The 16,513-nt window shown below is 40.6% G+C and overlaps 1 protein-coding gene across 1 annotated transcript in view; it reads left to right on the forward strand.

Annotated features, from left to right (window-relative positions):
• The window catches only part of ADGRV1 (adhesion G protein-coupled receptor V1), a 470,004-nt gene that overhangs the window by 5,237 nt on the left and 448,254 nt on the right, over positions 1-16,513 (forward strand). The window contains exons 4-11 of the mRNA XM_038765531.1: positions 73-177; positions 1,330-1,443; positions 5,034-5,599; positions 7,413-7,683; positions 8,001-8,330; positions 10,675-10,851; positions 12,732-12,955; positions 16,479-16,511. Coding sequence (XP_038621459.1) covers positions 73-177; positions 1,330-1,443; positions 5,034-5,599; positions 7,413-7,683; positions 8,001-8,330; positions 10,675-10,851; positions 12,732-12,955; positions 16,479-16,511 — 1,820 coding nt within the window. The remainder of the gene's footprint in view (positions 1-72; positions 178-1,329; positions 1,444-5,033; positions 5,600-7,412; positions 7,684-8,000; positions 8,331-10,674; positions 10,852-12,731; positions 12,956-16,478; positions 16,512-16,513) is intronic.

A 16,513-nucleotide genomic window follows, 5' to 3' on the forward strand; every position in this document is an offset into this window, starting at 1 on the left:
TGGAAACAGCTTTCTCCTCCTCTTCTTCCGATGTTTGATCAGTACCTGATTGTCATTCCTCTTTCCCATTAGTCTTCCTTAATTGTAGTGAATGAACCCAGGGGCAGAAACGAATCAGTGCCTCTCACCCTAATTAGAGAAAAGGGAACTTATGGAACCGTGACCGTGACTTTTGAGGTAAGTCTAATCCAAGATCACTTTAAACCTCAATACCTTAGGTACCAAACTAGATGTTCCGGACTGATACACAATACATGTGAAGGGGAAATTCTTGCTACATCTCTTAGTGAAGACATGTATATGAAGACAAGGCATGAAGACATGTTCATGGTTGAACATATTGCAATGAAAGGGATAGTATTCTCTTTTAATAGGGTAGAGTTGCATGGTTGGGTCAATCAATCAATCAATTGTTTTTATTGAGTGCCTACTGTGTGCAGAGCAGTGTACTAAGCGCTTGGGAAGTACAAGTTGGCAACATATACAGTCCCTACCCAACAGTGGGCTCACAGTCTAGAAGGGGGAGACAGAGAACAAAACCAAACATATTAACAAAATAAAATAGACTTATTTATTATTTATTGAAATAAAAATGCATGCTTGCTTTGGGTAGCTTTGAAAGTTTCGTATAATGGACCCAAAATTGATCCGAGTCTATCAATCTAGACTGTGAGCCCAATGTTGGGTAGGGACTGTCTCTATATGTTGCCAATTTGTACTTCCCAAGCGCTTAGTACAGTGCTCTGCACATAGTAAGCGCTCAATAAATATGATTGATTGAATAAGTATAATTGATTGATAAAATAGGGTCATCTGAGAAAGTGAAGCTATTCACTGGGCTGATTAGACAATTTTCTTGAATTTCTTTCATTCATTCATTGTCTTATTTATTGAGTATTTAATGTGTGCAGAACACTGTACTAAGTGCTTGGGAAGTACAAATTGGCAACGTATAGAGACGGTCCCTACACAACAGCGGGCTCACAGTCTAGAAGGGGGAGACAGACAGCAACACAAGTAGACAGGTGTCAATACCATCAGAATAAATAGAATTATAGCAATATACACATCATAAATAAAATAGAGTAATAAAAATGTACAAATATACACAAGGGCTGTGGGGAGGGGGAAGGGGTAGGGCAAGAGGGAGGGAGGGGGGCGATGGGGAGGGGAGGAGGATGTGGTTCTAGAGAACTCAAATTCAGTGGTATGCAGTCAGCCCTTAAATAATCTTCCAAGCTCTGCTGGTACCTCTGGTATAGCACTACAGATCTTTTTACATCTATCAAGTGTGTCACATTGATTGCTAACACAAGCCATTCTTTGCAGGTAGAAGGTGGTCCAAACCCACCTGAAGAGGACTTAAGCCCAGTCAAAGGAAATATCACCTTCCCTCCTGGCAAAGCCGTCGTCGTTTATAACCTGACAATACTTGATGATCAGGTGAGGGAGGAAAAAAATTACCTGTAAGGTGTATTTTAGGTGAAAGGGATTCTGTCTGTCTCCAGATATTGGTATGACTTGAGAGAGCATGAGTGAAATCTTAAGTTAAGCTCTCTAAGAAAGCAGTACTTCCAAGATCAATGATACGCCAGCATCTGATGGCTGGTCAGCCAGGATTATTTGAAAGTTGATGCTGATGCTAGGTGTACCTCATTTTGGAGAGAGGGCTTTCCTCATTGGAGTGGTGCAATCAGACTCCGTCACAGTCAGACGGTTGCGGAAATCTGCCCAGATGTAGGAGTGACTGTGAAACAAAAGCTAAATGTCCCTTTCCCTGACCTCGATGTCATCTACCTCGCCAGCGACCCCTTGTCCATGTCCTGCCTCCTGCCTGGAACTCCCTTCCCTTTTATATAAGACAGAACATCACTCTCCCCACCTTCAAATGCTTATTAAAATCATGTCCTCCAAGAGGCCTTCTCTGACTAAGCCCTCATTTTCCACTACTTCCTCTCCCTTCTGCATTTCCTTTGCTCTTGGATCTGTAAGATCTTTTTAGACTGTGAGCCCACTATTGGGTAGGGACTGTCTCTATATGTTGCCAACTTGTACTTCCCAAGCGCTTAGTACAGTGCTCTGCACACAGTAAGCGCTCAATAAATACGATTGATGGTCTGTACCCTTTATGCCCTTGATATTCAGCCCACCTTCAATCAATCAATCAATCGTATTTATTGAGCACTTACTATGTGCAGAGCACTGTACTAAGCGCTTGGGAAGTACAAATTGGCAACACATAGAGACAGTCCCTACCCAACAGTGGGCTCACAGTCTAAAAGGGGGAGACAGAGAACAGAACCAAACATACCAACAAAATAAAATAAATAGGAAAGAAATGTACAAGTAAAATAAATAAATAAATAAATAAATAGAGTAATAAATATGTACAACCATATATACATATATACAGGTGCTGTGGGGAAGGGAAGGAGGTAAGATGGGGGGATGGAGAGGGGGACGAGGGGGAGAGGAAGGAAGGGGCTTCCTTCCTTCCTGGGGTTGAGGGGTGGGAAATGAGACCGGAAGGAAAGCAGCTGCTGTCGGCTGCCCTGGGCGAGGCCGTGAGGACATTATCTCCTGGGAGGTCTCGGCGGGGAAGAGGCCCGACGGGGCGAGCGAGAAACCGAGAGCCCACTCTTCCTGCCGGAAAGGGGAAAACGGGAAAAGCCGCGGCCCGACTCACTCTGGATGCCAGTTTTCACGGGGCGGCTCTCTGAGGAGATCACCAACGGGCCCTTCCGGCCTAACGACATGGCAAGGTGAACGCTGGCTGGCTTCAGCGCCACAGCACTTGTGTATATAATTGTAATTTATTTTAATGTCTTGCCATCTAGACCGTAAGCTCCTTCTGGGCAGGGAATGGATCTACCAACTCTGTTGTACTCTCCCAAGTGCTTAGTACAGTGCTCTGTACTCAGTAAGAACTCAATAAATACCACTGATTGATGGAGTATTCCTAGTGATTGTGTGGACAGATGAAGTACTTTATTTGCTATAATAAAGAACTCTAGTCTGTGAGCTGCTTGCAGGCATGGATCATGTCTACCCAATCTATTTTGTTGTACTCTCCCAAGCACTTAGTACAGTGCTCTGCACACAGCAGATGCCCAATACCACTGATTGATTGAAGAACTGCCTTTTTAATATTATACACTATGAGGCCCAGACCAAACCTCGTGGATTGATTTTTGCCAGTGATCTCATGCCTTTTGGCATTATCCTGATAATTGCATACTCTGAAGTTCAGGTCACTTGGAAACCGCTTGTGGTATGTTGTTTGCTTTTGAATGTTTTAAGGATATGTCCTGTTTTAGCAGAAACATCTGAGTCATGGTAAAACATAAAATAGGTGACTGTAAAGGTCAAAGTTGATGCTAAGAGATAGGAAAAGAGCTGTGGCATCTTTTAAGATTCAAGAGAAGTGGAATTGAAGAAATTAGTATTAGGATGAGTTTCTGTTAACTAGTTTTAAGGAAAAAACAATGTCTTGGCTCAGTAAACAACTGCACCCTTATTCCTGTAGTCCTTTAGAAGCTAAAGGAGCGCAATATGGCCAATTAGTAAATATGTTTTAAGTAGAGTAAACTACGAGATTTATAGGATTTTTTTTCTCTTAATCCCTAGACAAGGAATGCTTAGAAAAGAGTAATCCACTTCATTGCCAAATATTTGCAACCACTAGGTACTGTAATTACTTTTTTTCAGGACTATGTATTACAAGCCAACATTTGTGAAAGTGTCCTTTCTAAGTCAACGCCAGGAAGTTTGGGCTCTTGACGGTGATTTATGGTACTAATTAGCTGCAAATTTAAGAAAATTTATAACCTTATTTCTTAAGACTACAATAATTTATCATTTTATTATAAGGACAAAAGCTACTGTTTTTCAAATGACACTGTAGGTCTCTCTTCTTTTATAAATGTAGCCCAGTGTATCAAATTGACAAATACTTAATCAGTTAATGTAGGATCCCCAATGTTGCAAATTCACTTAGCTTTCCTCTCCTGCGGGTGATGCATTCTTGCTTGGGAGAAGTTTCCCAAACTAGTTCTCAATAGCTGACAGTATGCACGTGCTCACGCTCCCAGCTGTTTATTCCAACACCGCTTCCAGTTGTATTCAGCCAGGCTTGGAGGAACCGTCCCTACTTTTTCCTTCCTCTGCTGGCCAAACTGCTTAGGGGAAACGTGTCTCGGCAGAACTGATTGTACTCGGATTGTAGTCTACTGTCGAAGGCAATAATTGAATTGGAGTCCTAGTGTATGTACTACTAGTAGTAGTACTCAATGCTTGTTGTGTACAGAGCACTGTACTAAGTCCTGGGAAAGAATACACAAGTGGAAATTAGTCACAGGGATTGACTAAGCCATCGGTGACCCACTCTGCAGTGGTAGATCTAGGATTCGTCCCTCCACCCGATGGCCAGGGACTGTGTGCATGTTGCCACTAAAAAAAAAAATTATGGTATTTGTTAAGTGCTTACTATGTGCCAGGCACTACAAGCTAATCAGCTTAGCTTGTAGGGGTAAATACAAGCTAATCTGGTTGGACAAAGTCCTTATCCCACACAGAGCTCACAGTCTTCATTCCCATTTTACTGATGAGGTAACTGAGGCACAGAGAAGTGACTTGCCAAAAGTCACACAGCAGGCAAGTAGCAGAGCTGGGATTAGATGCTCTATCCACAGCGCTTAGAACAGTGCTTTGCACATAGTAAGCGCTTAATAAATGCCATTATTATTATTTTCATTCTGACTCGTCACCTACAGGCTAATAGAAGTTGTGCAGAATTGCTGTATTATTAGGCTTTTTTATTTGTTTGTGGAAGCCAATAGTTGTTCAACCAGAAAGAAGTGTACTTTGGGAAAATATTTTGAAATCGAGACACTAATGAACCTGTCATATCCTTTACCTGCAAGGAGAGAGTTTTAGTGTGTCACAATTCAACCAACATCCAGCGTTTTGATATTCAGGATGCTGTGCAGACATTTTAATTGTCCATTTTTCACTAATGTTTGTTTCTTTGCCAGATACCAGAAAACGATGAAACCTTTTTTGTTGAACTAAAAAGTGTAGAGGGAGGAGCAAAGATCAGCACTACACAGAACTCTATTCAAATTATCATTAGGAAAAATGATAGTCCAGTACGCTTCACCCAGAGTGTGTATATGGTGCTGGAGGAAGATGAGGTACTCACAATTCCAGTGGTTCGTGGCAAAGATGAGGGCGGAAACATTATTGGATCTGAAGAAAATGAAGTCTCTCTCCGTTACACCATTGTGACTGGGAATTCTACAGCTCATGCCCAGCAAAATTTAGATTTCCTTGATCTTCAGCCGAACACCACTATTATTTTCCTACCCTTTGTTCATGAAGTGTATTTAAAGTTTCAAATCGTCGATGATGCTGTACCAGAAATTGCAGAGTCTTTTCACATTGCACTACTCAAGGACACCATACAAGGAGATGCTGTAGTGCTGAGTCCTTCTACTGTTCAGGTCACCATTAAGCCTAATGATAAGCCCTATGGAGTGCTGTCATTCAACAGTGTCTTGTTTGAGCAGACAGTGATCATTGATGAAGACCAAATAACAAGGTAAAGTTGGTTTTAAATCAAATGTTAATTCAGAACACACGTGAAGATTTTACTGGGAAAGTAGTAGTGCTGCTGGAGAAACTATTTCCTTTTTCACAAGTTAGAAGTTTGTTTTTCTGTTTACGCTTTCTAAAATCAATCAGTCCTTTTTTCAGGCTCCCCACAGGATTTAAAACAATAAAATAAATAAAATCAGCCATTCACACCAGGTTATGACATGTGGATTGTTGTGCTGGATTTGTGGTCTCCTAAATTGCATAAACCCAAGATGAAATCGAATGAAATAGAAAACAATATTGGCGCATCCCTTCAGGAATGGGTGAATCTCATTCTGGAGATCTGAGAATCTGTGAAGAGGAATTACAATGATAGTGGCTTGGCAGTGCCATTTATGTTGTGATTCGGGGACACAGCACAATATGTGCTGCAACTAGGCAGGAAAGGGTGCTGTATATTACAGAATTATTAGATGCCGATGAGGCTTTTGCCTCAGGAGATTGAAATCAGAATTTCCATAAATGTACACAGGTCAGGAGTAAGGGAACTTGGGTTTTAATCCTGGCTTTGTCCTGCCTGCTGAATGACCTGGGGCTAGCCAGTAAACTTCTCTGTGCCTCAGTTTCCCTCGCTGGGAAGATGGGGATTTCATATCTGCTTCTGTCTCTTCCCCTTAGGCTGTGAGACTCTTGTGGGACAGGAACAGTGTCAGATCAAATTGAATGATATTTACCTCAGCACGGAGTAAGGATTTAACAAAATATCACTGTTATTATTTATATTCTCATTATTACCAGCCATTCTGTATTTAGGACCACTAAAGGAAGTTGTGGCAGCCACGTGGATGTCTGAAAGCTTTGCTTGGTGAAGAGGCTAGGAATTAGGTTTTAGTCTAAAATAATCCCCAAGTTAGGATAGTGAACAAATGAGTTTATCCTAGTTTTCTTTCTATCCCAGGTGTAGTTTTACATCTAGAGAAGCAGCGTGGCTCAGTGGAAAGAGCATGGGCTTTGGAGTCAGAGAGCATGGGTTCAAATCCTGGCTCCGCCACTTGTCAGCTGTGTGACTTCGGGCAAGTCACTTAACTTCTCTGTGTCTATCTCATCTGTAAAATGGGGATTAAGACTGTGAGTCCCACGTGGGACAACCTGATCACCTTGTAACCTCCCCAGTGCTTAGAACAGTGCTTTGCACGTAGTAAGCACTTAATAAATGCCATCATTATTATTATTATTATCTAGAGAAATACATTACTAAGCCGTCTTTTCATTTTCTTCCATTCCCTTCTGCCTCACCCTGATTGGCTCCCTTTATTCATCCCCTCCTCCTCCTCCCCTCCAGCCCCATAGCACTTTCATACATATCTGTAATTTATTTATATTAATGTGTGTCTTCCCCTCTAGGCTGTAAGCTTCTTGTGGGCAGGGAATATGTCTATTATGTTTTACTCGCCCAAGCTCTTAGTATAGTGCTGTCACACAGTAAGCACTCAATAAATTCCATTGATTGTATGACAGCTCAGGCAGAGCTCAAGTCAGGGCCAAAAGGAAGTTCCAACAGCCTGACTTCCTTCCTTTGCTGTACCTTCGGGATGAAGTTTGTCCTGTATGGTCTGTGATCTGACTGGCCAAAAGCAGTGCACTCTTGGTCCATCTTTGATTACAGTAGTCAGCCCCCAGTAGAACCAGGATCAGAACCCAGGTCCCGTGTTTCCCACGGCAGTGCTCTGTCTACTGGACAAATGGCAAGACCAAAGCAAAAGATGGAAGGGTTAGGGAAGAGTAATTATTTGATCCATTTCCGTTCACCCCGGCAGGTTTGATGAAATCACGGTGGTCAGAAATGGTGGAACGCATGGAAATGTTTCGGTGAACTGGGTTTTAACTCGCAACAGCAGTGATCCATCCCCAGTAACCACAGACATCACACCCGGGTCAGGCGTTTTACATTTCGCACAAGGGCAGATGCTGGCCACTCTTCCTCTGACTGTCATTGAGGATGATTTCCCTGAAGAAGCAGAAGCCTATTGCCTTCAAATTTTGCCCCAGACAGTACGAGGAGGTGCCGAAGTGATGGAGCCCACCAAAGTAAGCCTATTGTAATGTGTGAAAACCAAGTCCCTTCTCGAGAGGAAAAAGTAATTTTGGAAATCACAATCTCCCCTATTGTTCAAGATTATTTTTTTTGGAGAAATATACTGTGGGTTTTTTAAGGTTCCTACAGAATGACATGTTTTTAAAATTAGGTTTTTAGGATATTTGAGTAAGGACATGATTAAGGACTGATCATATCCAAAAATCAGTGCATTTACCAAGGTATGTTAGAAATTAAAGAGGGATACTTGTGATTTTTCATACCTGAAGTGTGAATACTAGGCATTAAGATTCTCCCTTCTCTCTTGTAGCTTTTGTTCTACATCCAAGACAGTGATGATGTTTATGGTTTAATAACATTTTACCCTTTGGAAAACCAGAGGATTGAAAGTAGCCCAAGTGGACGGTTTTTATCCTTGAGTTTTTCAAGACAAGGAGGAACTAAAGGAATTGTGAAGATGATTTATTCTGCACTTTACATTCCTGCTGGAATTGTGGACCCTTCACGAGCAAAAGATGGCATCTTGAATGTATCTGCGAGAAACAGCCTCATCTTCCCAGAGCAGAAAATCCAAGTTAAAACCAAATTACCAATAAGAAATGATGCATTCCTTCAAAATGGGGCCCATTTCTTAGTACAGGTATTTATTCTGTTAGAAAGTGAAATAATGTATAATATTACAACCTGATTAGAAAATGTGTAGTTTGTTCATGATGGTGACATGTCATTTATGTGCTCTAGCTAAGGAAATGGTATCTGTGGAAGCAGTTCTTTAAAGAGCTATATATAAATTGTACCTATGTCAGCCTTTGTAAAGAATGAACTTAAAACTGCTTTGAGGCCTTGGATCAACATTAGCAGAAATTGTTTGTGCTTTACTTACAGTTTTACAAAATACTTTTACCTTTGCAGTAAAGTGCAATATTCCCTGCTGGCTGACATTGTTTTTGAGGAAGAATGCTTTCAAATAGGCTCTCTATTCCCAGATCCTTTGTTCTCTCTTGCAAGTGAAATCTGTTTGAATTACTCTTTATTTACCATGTGCCTTTACTGGAATTGTAGTACTGAAGGAGATGGAGTGAGTACCTAGGAAAGAGGTCAGGGAAAAAGTTGCATAAGTGTTCTTTATAAATAGAGTACATTTTTTTTTTTTTTTGGTGGGAGGCATTCATACAATAGCTCTCTCCCTAAACTCTAAATGAGAGCTGAATTAAATTGCCTCCCAAAGTGATTCGGAGTCATAACTTGACAGTTTCCTCAAGTGCACAATTTGATTATTTTATACTTACTTTATTTTGATATTTTACACAACTCCTGCATGACTTCTGTAACTGCAATAAATAGAATTTTGAATTTTCAAACACCAGCATTACATAGCTGACATATTTAGCCTCTGACAGACCCTGAACCTCAGTTCTTTTTCTGCTTGATGCCTGCATCGATTCTCAACTCTTTTGTTTAAGAGGTGACCTAGAACTCTTTAGAAGAATTTCTCAGATTTGGAAATGGTCAGATGACAACATTTAAGGTTCAGTAGCTGTTGATTTGGGGTCTTTTCATAATTGCAAATTTTCTCTAGCCTGATTTTTTTTTTCTGTATTTGAAGTCTGGTCTATCATTCTAGATACACCCTTGTTATTACACAGGACTTCCATCACACAAGGGGTATTCCTTTCTATGATTACAATTATTAGAGGACTTGAAAATGACACTAAAAATACCTCGGAAGGAACAGTAAAGGTTAAAACTAAAATTAATGATTTCCTAGGGTCTGAAATGTGCTCCGAAGCCTTTGAAGTCTCTGCTCTCTTAGACAAAATCCTCGCTTTCACTATGAATGTGGGGATCTCTATGCTTAGTTAAAACAACAGAGGGGTCTCAAGTCATGGGCAATCAATTTAAGGCCTCATTTGGGAACCAGAACTATTAGTCATTAACATAATTCCTTGAAACTTTGAACAGCCTGTAAATCAGGAAACATGGTTAGAATTAGAAGATTTTATAGCTTGGGTGGAACATAATAGATGAGCAAGGCAGGAATGGGAGGAGGTGGCAGCCTCAGTGAGGAAACTTGAATGAAACAAAAGAGTGGAGAATCAGAGACATGAGCTACACATTCTTCCGCCCCCTTTGTAGTTAAATACTTTGGCCTGAGAGACAACTTTTGGTACACATGGGATTACTGATGTGGCGTCCCCAACTGCAAAGTCTCTAAAAGCAAAGAACTGTTCTTTCTGAATGAATTGGAGCTTTTTAACAGCTCCTTAAAGAACACAGGTGGGAAAAAATGTAGGAAGTAGGAAATGTGCCAGTCTAATATTTTCAGGCCTGACAAACCCCCGAATCATATTTTTAACAAAATGCAGAACCAGGACTGCCACCACTAGTTTAGCTGAAGTAAAATTAGATATTGCTGTGAATGATATTCTCCTTGTTTCATTTGCCATCCTCAACTACTTCAGGATTTAAGTCTATTTCCTTTTCTGGTAGAAAGAACAAATTAAATTTTCCATAGTGGCATTTCTGGCTCTCTATCTTAATGGGTGATAGGCTGATCCAAATGATATTGCATTTTCAAATGAACAGGTTTTTGTTGTTTTTACCTATTAGTGTTTCTTACTTAGAAGATTTCTTGTGAGAAGCAGCTTGCTCTAGTGGAAAGATCTTGGGCCTGGAAGTCAGGAGACCTGGGTTCTAATCCCAGCAACACCACTTGCTTGCTGTGTGATCTTGGGCAAGTCACTTAACTTCTCTGTGCCTTAGTATCCTCAACTGTAAAATGGAGATTAGAACTAGATAGCTATTCTCCTTCTGCTTTAACTGAGCCTCATGTGTGACAAGGTCTGGCCCTGACCTGATTGTATTTTATCTTCTTCAGGCCTTACTGCGGCTACTTGGCATGTAGTAAGCACAGAACAAATACCTTTATTTCATCTTAGCTCTGATATATAATATTTAAAAATTTTGGTTTGCCCAAATTATAGCTGGAAGCTGTAGAATTGGTGAATATCATTCCTCCAATCACCCCCATAAGTCCCAGATTGGGTGAAATCTGCAACATTTCCTTGCGTGTTACTCCAGACATTGCAAATGGAGAAATTGGCTTTACCAGCAATCTCCCCATCATCCTTCATGAACCAGAAGAGTCTACAGCTGAGATGGTAAGTAGGGTATTTCTTGCTCGGGTTTGTTTTTTGCAAAACCCAAAAGAGAAAGCACAGATGAGGAAGCACCCAAGTTTACTGTAGCTCTAAATACCCTCTCCACCAGAGGAGGATACCTTTAGTATCTGCAGCCAGGATAGAGTGAAAGACCAGAAACCTCTGAGATCCTACAGTGTGCCTTGCCTCCCTTTACCCACGTTAGGCATTAGGGGGAAAAAAAGCCAGAAATTATCTCCCAGGATGATTTAGATTTCAGGAAAAGAAGAAGCAGTGTCGCCTTGTGGATAGAGCATTGGCTTTGGAGTCAGAAGGACCTAGTTTCTAGTCCCAGCACTGCCACTTGTATGTTGCGTGACCTTGGACAAGTCACTTAATTTATGCCTGTTACCACATCTGTAAAATGGGGATTAAGATAGTGAGCCCTATAAGGGACATGGACTGTGTCCAACCTAATTCTTGTATCTGCCCCAGTGCTTAGTACAGTGCCTGGCACATAGTAAATGCTTAAAAAATGCCATGAGAAGATGAAGACCTAGGTTCTAATCCCAGCTCTGCCACATGTCTGCTGTGTGACCCTGGGAAAGTCACTTAATTTCTCTCTACCAGTTTCCTCATCTGTAAAATGGAGACTAAGACTGTGAACCCTCTATGGGACATGGACTGTGTCCAACCTGATTATCTTGTATTTCCCCAGCGCTTCTTACAGTGCCTGGAACATAATAAGCACTTAAATACCATAGAAACTGAAAAGGAAAGATATTATAACACCTTAAAGGAAGTGAATCCACATGGCCTAACTGATAAAGCACAGGCCTGGGAACCAGAGGACCTGGGTTCTAATCCCGGCTCTGTCACTCACCTGCTCTTTGAACTTGGGCAAGCACTTAACTTCTCTGTGCCTCAGTTTCCTTAACTGCAAAATGGAAATTCAGTACCTGTTCTCCCTCCTACTTAAACTGTAAGTCCCATGTGGGACAAGAACTGAATTCAGCCTGATTAACTGGTATCTACCCCAATGGTTAGAACAGTGCTAGACAAATGTATTATTATTATTATAAAATGTCATCGAATCATTTCCGATTCATAAGTGACTCTGGGGGAATATTTTCCCCAGAACGTCTTGTCTTCTGCCATAATCGGTAACCTTGCTAACAGTTCTTCCGTTATTGTTGTTATTTATGGTCTCTTTCCATCTAGCTGCTGGTCTGCCTCTTCCATGTTTTCCTTGGACTTTTCCTAGCATTAACGTCTTCTCCAGAGAATTAGGATGTGTCCAAAATATGCTAATCTGATCGAGTCATTTGGCCTCCAAAGACCACATTGGCTTAATTTGCTTCAAGGCACACAGAGGGTGCTAAGAAATATCTGAAAAAAAAAAGAAAGTAGGGGCTTGGGGAATGTATCTTCTACTTTGTATGATCCTAAGTGCATAGTGTACTGCTCAAATACTGCTAATGATGATAACAGGCTCAAATGTTTACTGTTTATGTGATTCTCTGTGAGAATCCAGAAGTTCTCGTAATTTTGGGGGTCCCAAAGGATTTCCTATCTGAAATCCAGGGCAACTTTTCAAGTATTGGCAGGGCCTGGTTGTGACTAACGTTCAGGCTTCCATCTTAGACACGGGACTGAGGGGATGTATTAAATCTTATATGGGGCCGTGATTCCCAGAGTACTTTAGATATTACATCAAAGATACTTTTATATTTATACATAGGTGCATACCTCTAATCTGTTCAGAAAGAATGTGCAAATCAAACTTCACAGTGCCTGGATAACAATTTATTGGGATGAATCCGGGGGGAGTTGCTGAATTTTCAAATACAATGTAATATCTTTGCTACAGTCTTTTTTTTTCCCCTCTCCCTTTTTGTTAGGTATATGTTGCCTTACATCGAGATGGAACTGATGGTCAAGCCATTGTGTTTTGGAGTTTGAAGCCCTCTGGCTCCAATGCAAAAGCAGTGACAGTTGATGACATAGATCCTTTCAATGGCTCTGTTGTGTTTCTCTCTGGACAAAGTGACTTAACAATCAACATTACCATCAAAGCTGACGATGTACCAGAAATGAATGAAACAGTCACTCTTTCTTTGGACAGGTAATGATATCTTTACTGACTTCTTTGCTCTTGGTAGTTTCTGCTAAGAGTTGAGGCCTTGTGGTAGGGTAGCCAGGTGACCAGATGTACGTTTGTCAGCCCTGTTTTTGGCTGGTCTGTCCCCCCGCCTGGTACGGACATGGCACTGGCGACCTTTATGTCAGTACCCTGTCTCTTTCTGCCTCGGCTGTTGCTGCCGAGTTCTTGGAAGTGACTCCGGCATTCAGCAGGATCTGGGAGGGGCGTTAAAGGTAGGAGGGAGTAAGGACTACCGTGCAGAAACTCTTGAATGGGTGGCCTTGGGCATACTTTAGTACAATGGTGCACTGGACTTAATTTCTGCTTGTTTATTGTAACACACTCTCCATCACATGCCTCTCCTCGTCTGGTATCCTTGAGGCCCACCACTGGCCACCCTCCTTGCGGTGCCCAGTGATCAAAGCTTTGGCACCACTGGGGCCCATGTCTGACCTGATTGATTTTGTAGCCCCTAAATTTGCCACAGGCCAGGTTCTGTCAGATGCTTTGAACTCCACAAACGTGGCTCCGCCACTTGTCTGCTGTTTGACTTTGGGTGAGTCACTTCACTTCTCTGTGCCTTAGTTACTTCCTCTGTAAAATGGGGGTTGACCTGTGAGCCCCATGTGGGACATAGATTAGCTTGTATCTACCCCATGTGTCTAACATGATTACCTTGTATCTGCCTACCCCAGAGCTTAGTACAGTGCCTGGCGCATAGTAAGCACTTAACAAATATCATAAAAAAAAATGCTCCACAAATATGATCTGAATTGTAAATTACCCATTCCTGGTGCTCAGTGCTCCCTTGGGAATGATTTGGGTGTCCTCTTTCACCATCCCTTTGGAATTTCTAGGGAGGAGGGGGCAACCCAAAAGACACTTTCTAGGGACAAGTAGACGAGAGCTTCTTTTGCACCAGGTTGTCGCCTGTTGAGAGATAAATGGAAGGCTCCAGTCTCCAGGCATCTAGTCCCATTTGTGAAAAAAAAAAAAGGCAAAATAGTAAGAAATTGTCTAAATATTCCTTCATTTTTCTAAGGATTGTTATTTAGTCCCAAAAGAAATAATAAAGAAGAGGATTTGGAGGGTGTTCTTCCATTTGTAACATTTTGTATAGAAAATTTGCAATCCCTGAAAGGTGTATGTGTTGTCCAATTAGCTTAATTGTTTCAAATACAAATCAAGGGGGGGAAAAAACCCAAATTCCTTCTGATTTTAAAGCACTCAGCTTTTACCCCTGTAGTTGACAGCAATCGAGGTCCTTTTTTATTTCGGTCGAAGAATGAGTCAGTCCCATGGCCCTGCTTGTTAACTGTCTACATTGGGATTGAGGCATTGAAGTGATAAAGTTGCTGTTTTTTTAATCCTGCTTGTGGAGACATTGAGAACCTCAGACTTTATTCTTCATGTAGCAATTAAAAGTAAGAATCCAAATAGTGCTGTGTTGTACCCTGCTACTCAAGATTAAAGTGAGTAAAAGGGCACTGATTGTGTGGCTGCTTTAATAAGTATAATCCTCCTTTGCAGTACCTGATCTGAACTTTATATTTCATTACTAGTCGTTTGATTTTTTTTTTTTTCAATTTCATTCAAAGGTTTTGTGGTTTAGAAACCTTTGAGTTGAAGCACTCTATTACTTTTTAAAACTAGAAAGAAACAAGTCACTGGAGATTTGATGAGGATTTTTTCTTTGAAGTTGGTGGATGTGAAAGAACAGAATATTGGAACAAATTCTGTTAAACACCTACTGTTAATTTTAATTACCTTCCAGTATGACATTGTATTTAATCTTTTCCTGTGTACAAAAATAAGTTAAAAAAAATAAATGAAACTGGCTTAGAATTCGTTTCGGATTAAACCACAGATTGTAGTATTTTTTTTTGTTATTTTTTAGGGGGGAATTTGGTTTTCAGTGAGAAGCTCAGTAGAGTCTTACTGACGAATCTGACTTCATTGAATTCTCCCTTCTTTTGTGCCTCCTCCTCCCACACCCATGCCCCCCAAGTTAGGTTTTGGTACTAATTAAAATCAGTGGACAATTCTGGAAAAATGGAGAAGATGACTAGTGAATTCATATATTGGCAGTAGTGATCAAAGATCTTGCAGTAGCAGTTTGATTTTGCTTCAGTCATGAGACCCACTGAGCAGAACGAAATGTGTTTGAGTCATAGTTTTAGTAATAACAATAATGCACATTTACCTTCCCTGTTTTCTGATGCACAGAACTCAACTTGGAACCTTAGCTAAGTTGACACTTATAATTACATTTGACAGTGTAAAAGTATGCAGTTAGACTGTCTGGAACTAGATATTGTGATTTGATTCCATAAACACTTTTTAGTTTTACTTTTTTACTAGGTGAGTAAGCACACACAGTATCTAAAAATCTGTAGATTGAAAGTAGAACACACTAACCAATATATGGGGTGAGGAATTTTGAAATTTGACCACCGATTTTGGCTTAGAGGAAATGAAGTTAAGCATTGCCTCAGGCATAATGATGTCATCTTCCTGGTTCATTTCAGATTAGGAATCATTTATGTTTGTTGCATGTTCAAATTTAAACAGACACCTTAATAAAGAAGGCCTAGTCTAAAAGGACTAGAAGATAACATTTAATGTAAATTCATTTCTTGAATTACTCAGAATGTATTTTTGTCCTGAAAAATTAATTTTGAATGAAATAGAAAAATTCCCAGTGGAGTAAATCCCAAACCATTAATACCTAAATTTCAATATGTATTAAGCAAATGTACAATTTGGGTTTTAAAAGGAATTCCTAGTTGTTAATCCATTTTTGTTTTCTAAAATTTCCCAATACTGATTAATCCTAGAATTGTGCTGTGATGACCCATTTTCATTGCAAAAAGTTTAATGCTCCACTGCTTTTTGTAGCACTTTCAATATTAAAAAAGGATTCACAAGTGCCGAAGGTTATTCAAATATTGTTTTTTTTACGATCCATACTTTAGACCTGTAATCATGAATTTCAGATTTTCTCTTCCATTCTTACTAAGTGACCAACAACAAAAAATCCTGCATTTGCAGTTTTATTGGCAGGTTCAGGGAACAACAGGCCTAGAGATTCATTTAAAGCTGTGAATAGCTCCCCCTGCCCCCCCCCAATTTTAAAGCACTAAGTAATTATAAAGGGGTCTGAATAACATTTGCTCAGCTGCTGCGGTCTGTGAGTCCGTCCGGTGCTTGGCAGCAATGGAGCTCTTTCAGATGGGTTTGGGAGGACTGTCTTGAATGGATCTTGACATGCTGATTGGTCATGGGGTCATCCTTCCTAAGTGGGAACTGCCCAACCTCTTGCTAGTAATTGTCAACGGGAAAGCACCCAGAAAGCTGGGTTCCCATAAGGTGGATTCTGTTAGCTGTCGGGGAAAGAAAAAAAACAAACCTTTCTTTACTTTTAAACTTCTGTTCTGAGGCTGGCATTATTAAGAATCTGGTGAATATTGCTTTGATTTCTCCCTCTCCCTCTCTGCATTGACAGGGTAGAAACCGAAAGGTTTGTCGTATATTTTGGGT

The sequence above is a fragment of the Tachyglossus aculeatus genome, chromosome 23, assembly GCF_015852505.1.
Source record: "Tachyglossus aculeatus isolate mTacAcu1 chromosome 23, mTacAcu1.pri, whole genome shotgun sequence".
In the NCBI taxonomy this organism is placed as follows: Eukaryota; Metazoa; Chordata; class Mammalia; order Monotremata; family Tachyglossidae; genus Tachyglossus; species Tachyglossus aculeatus.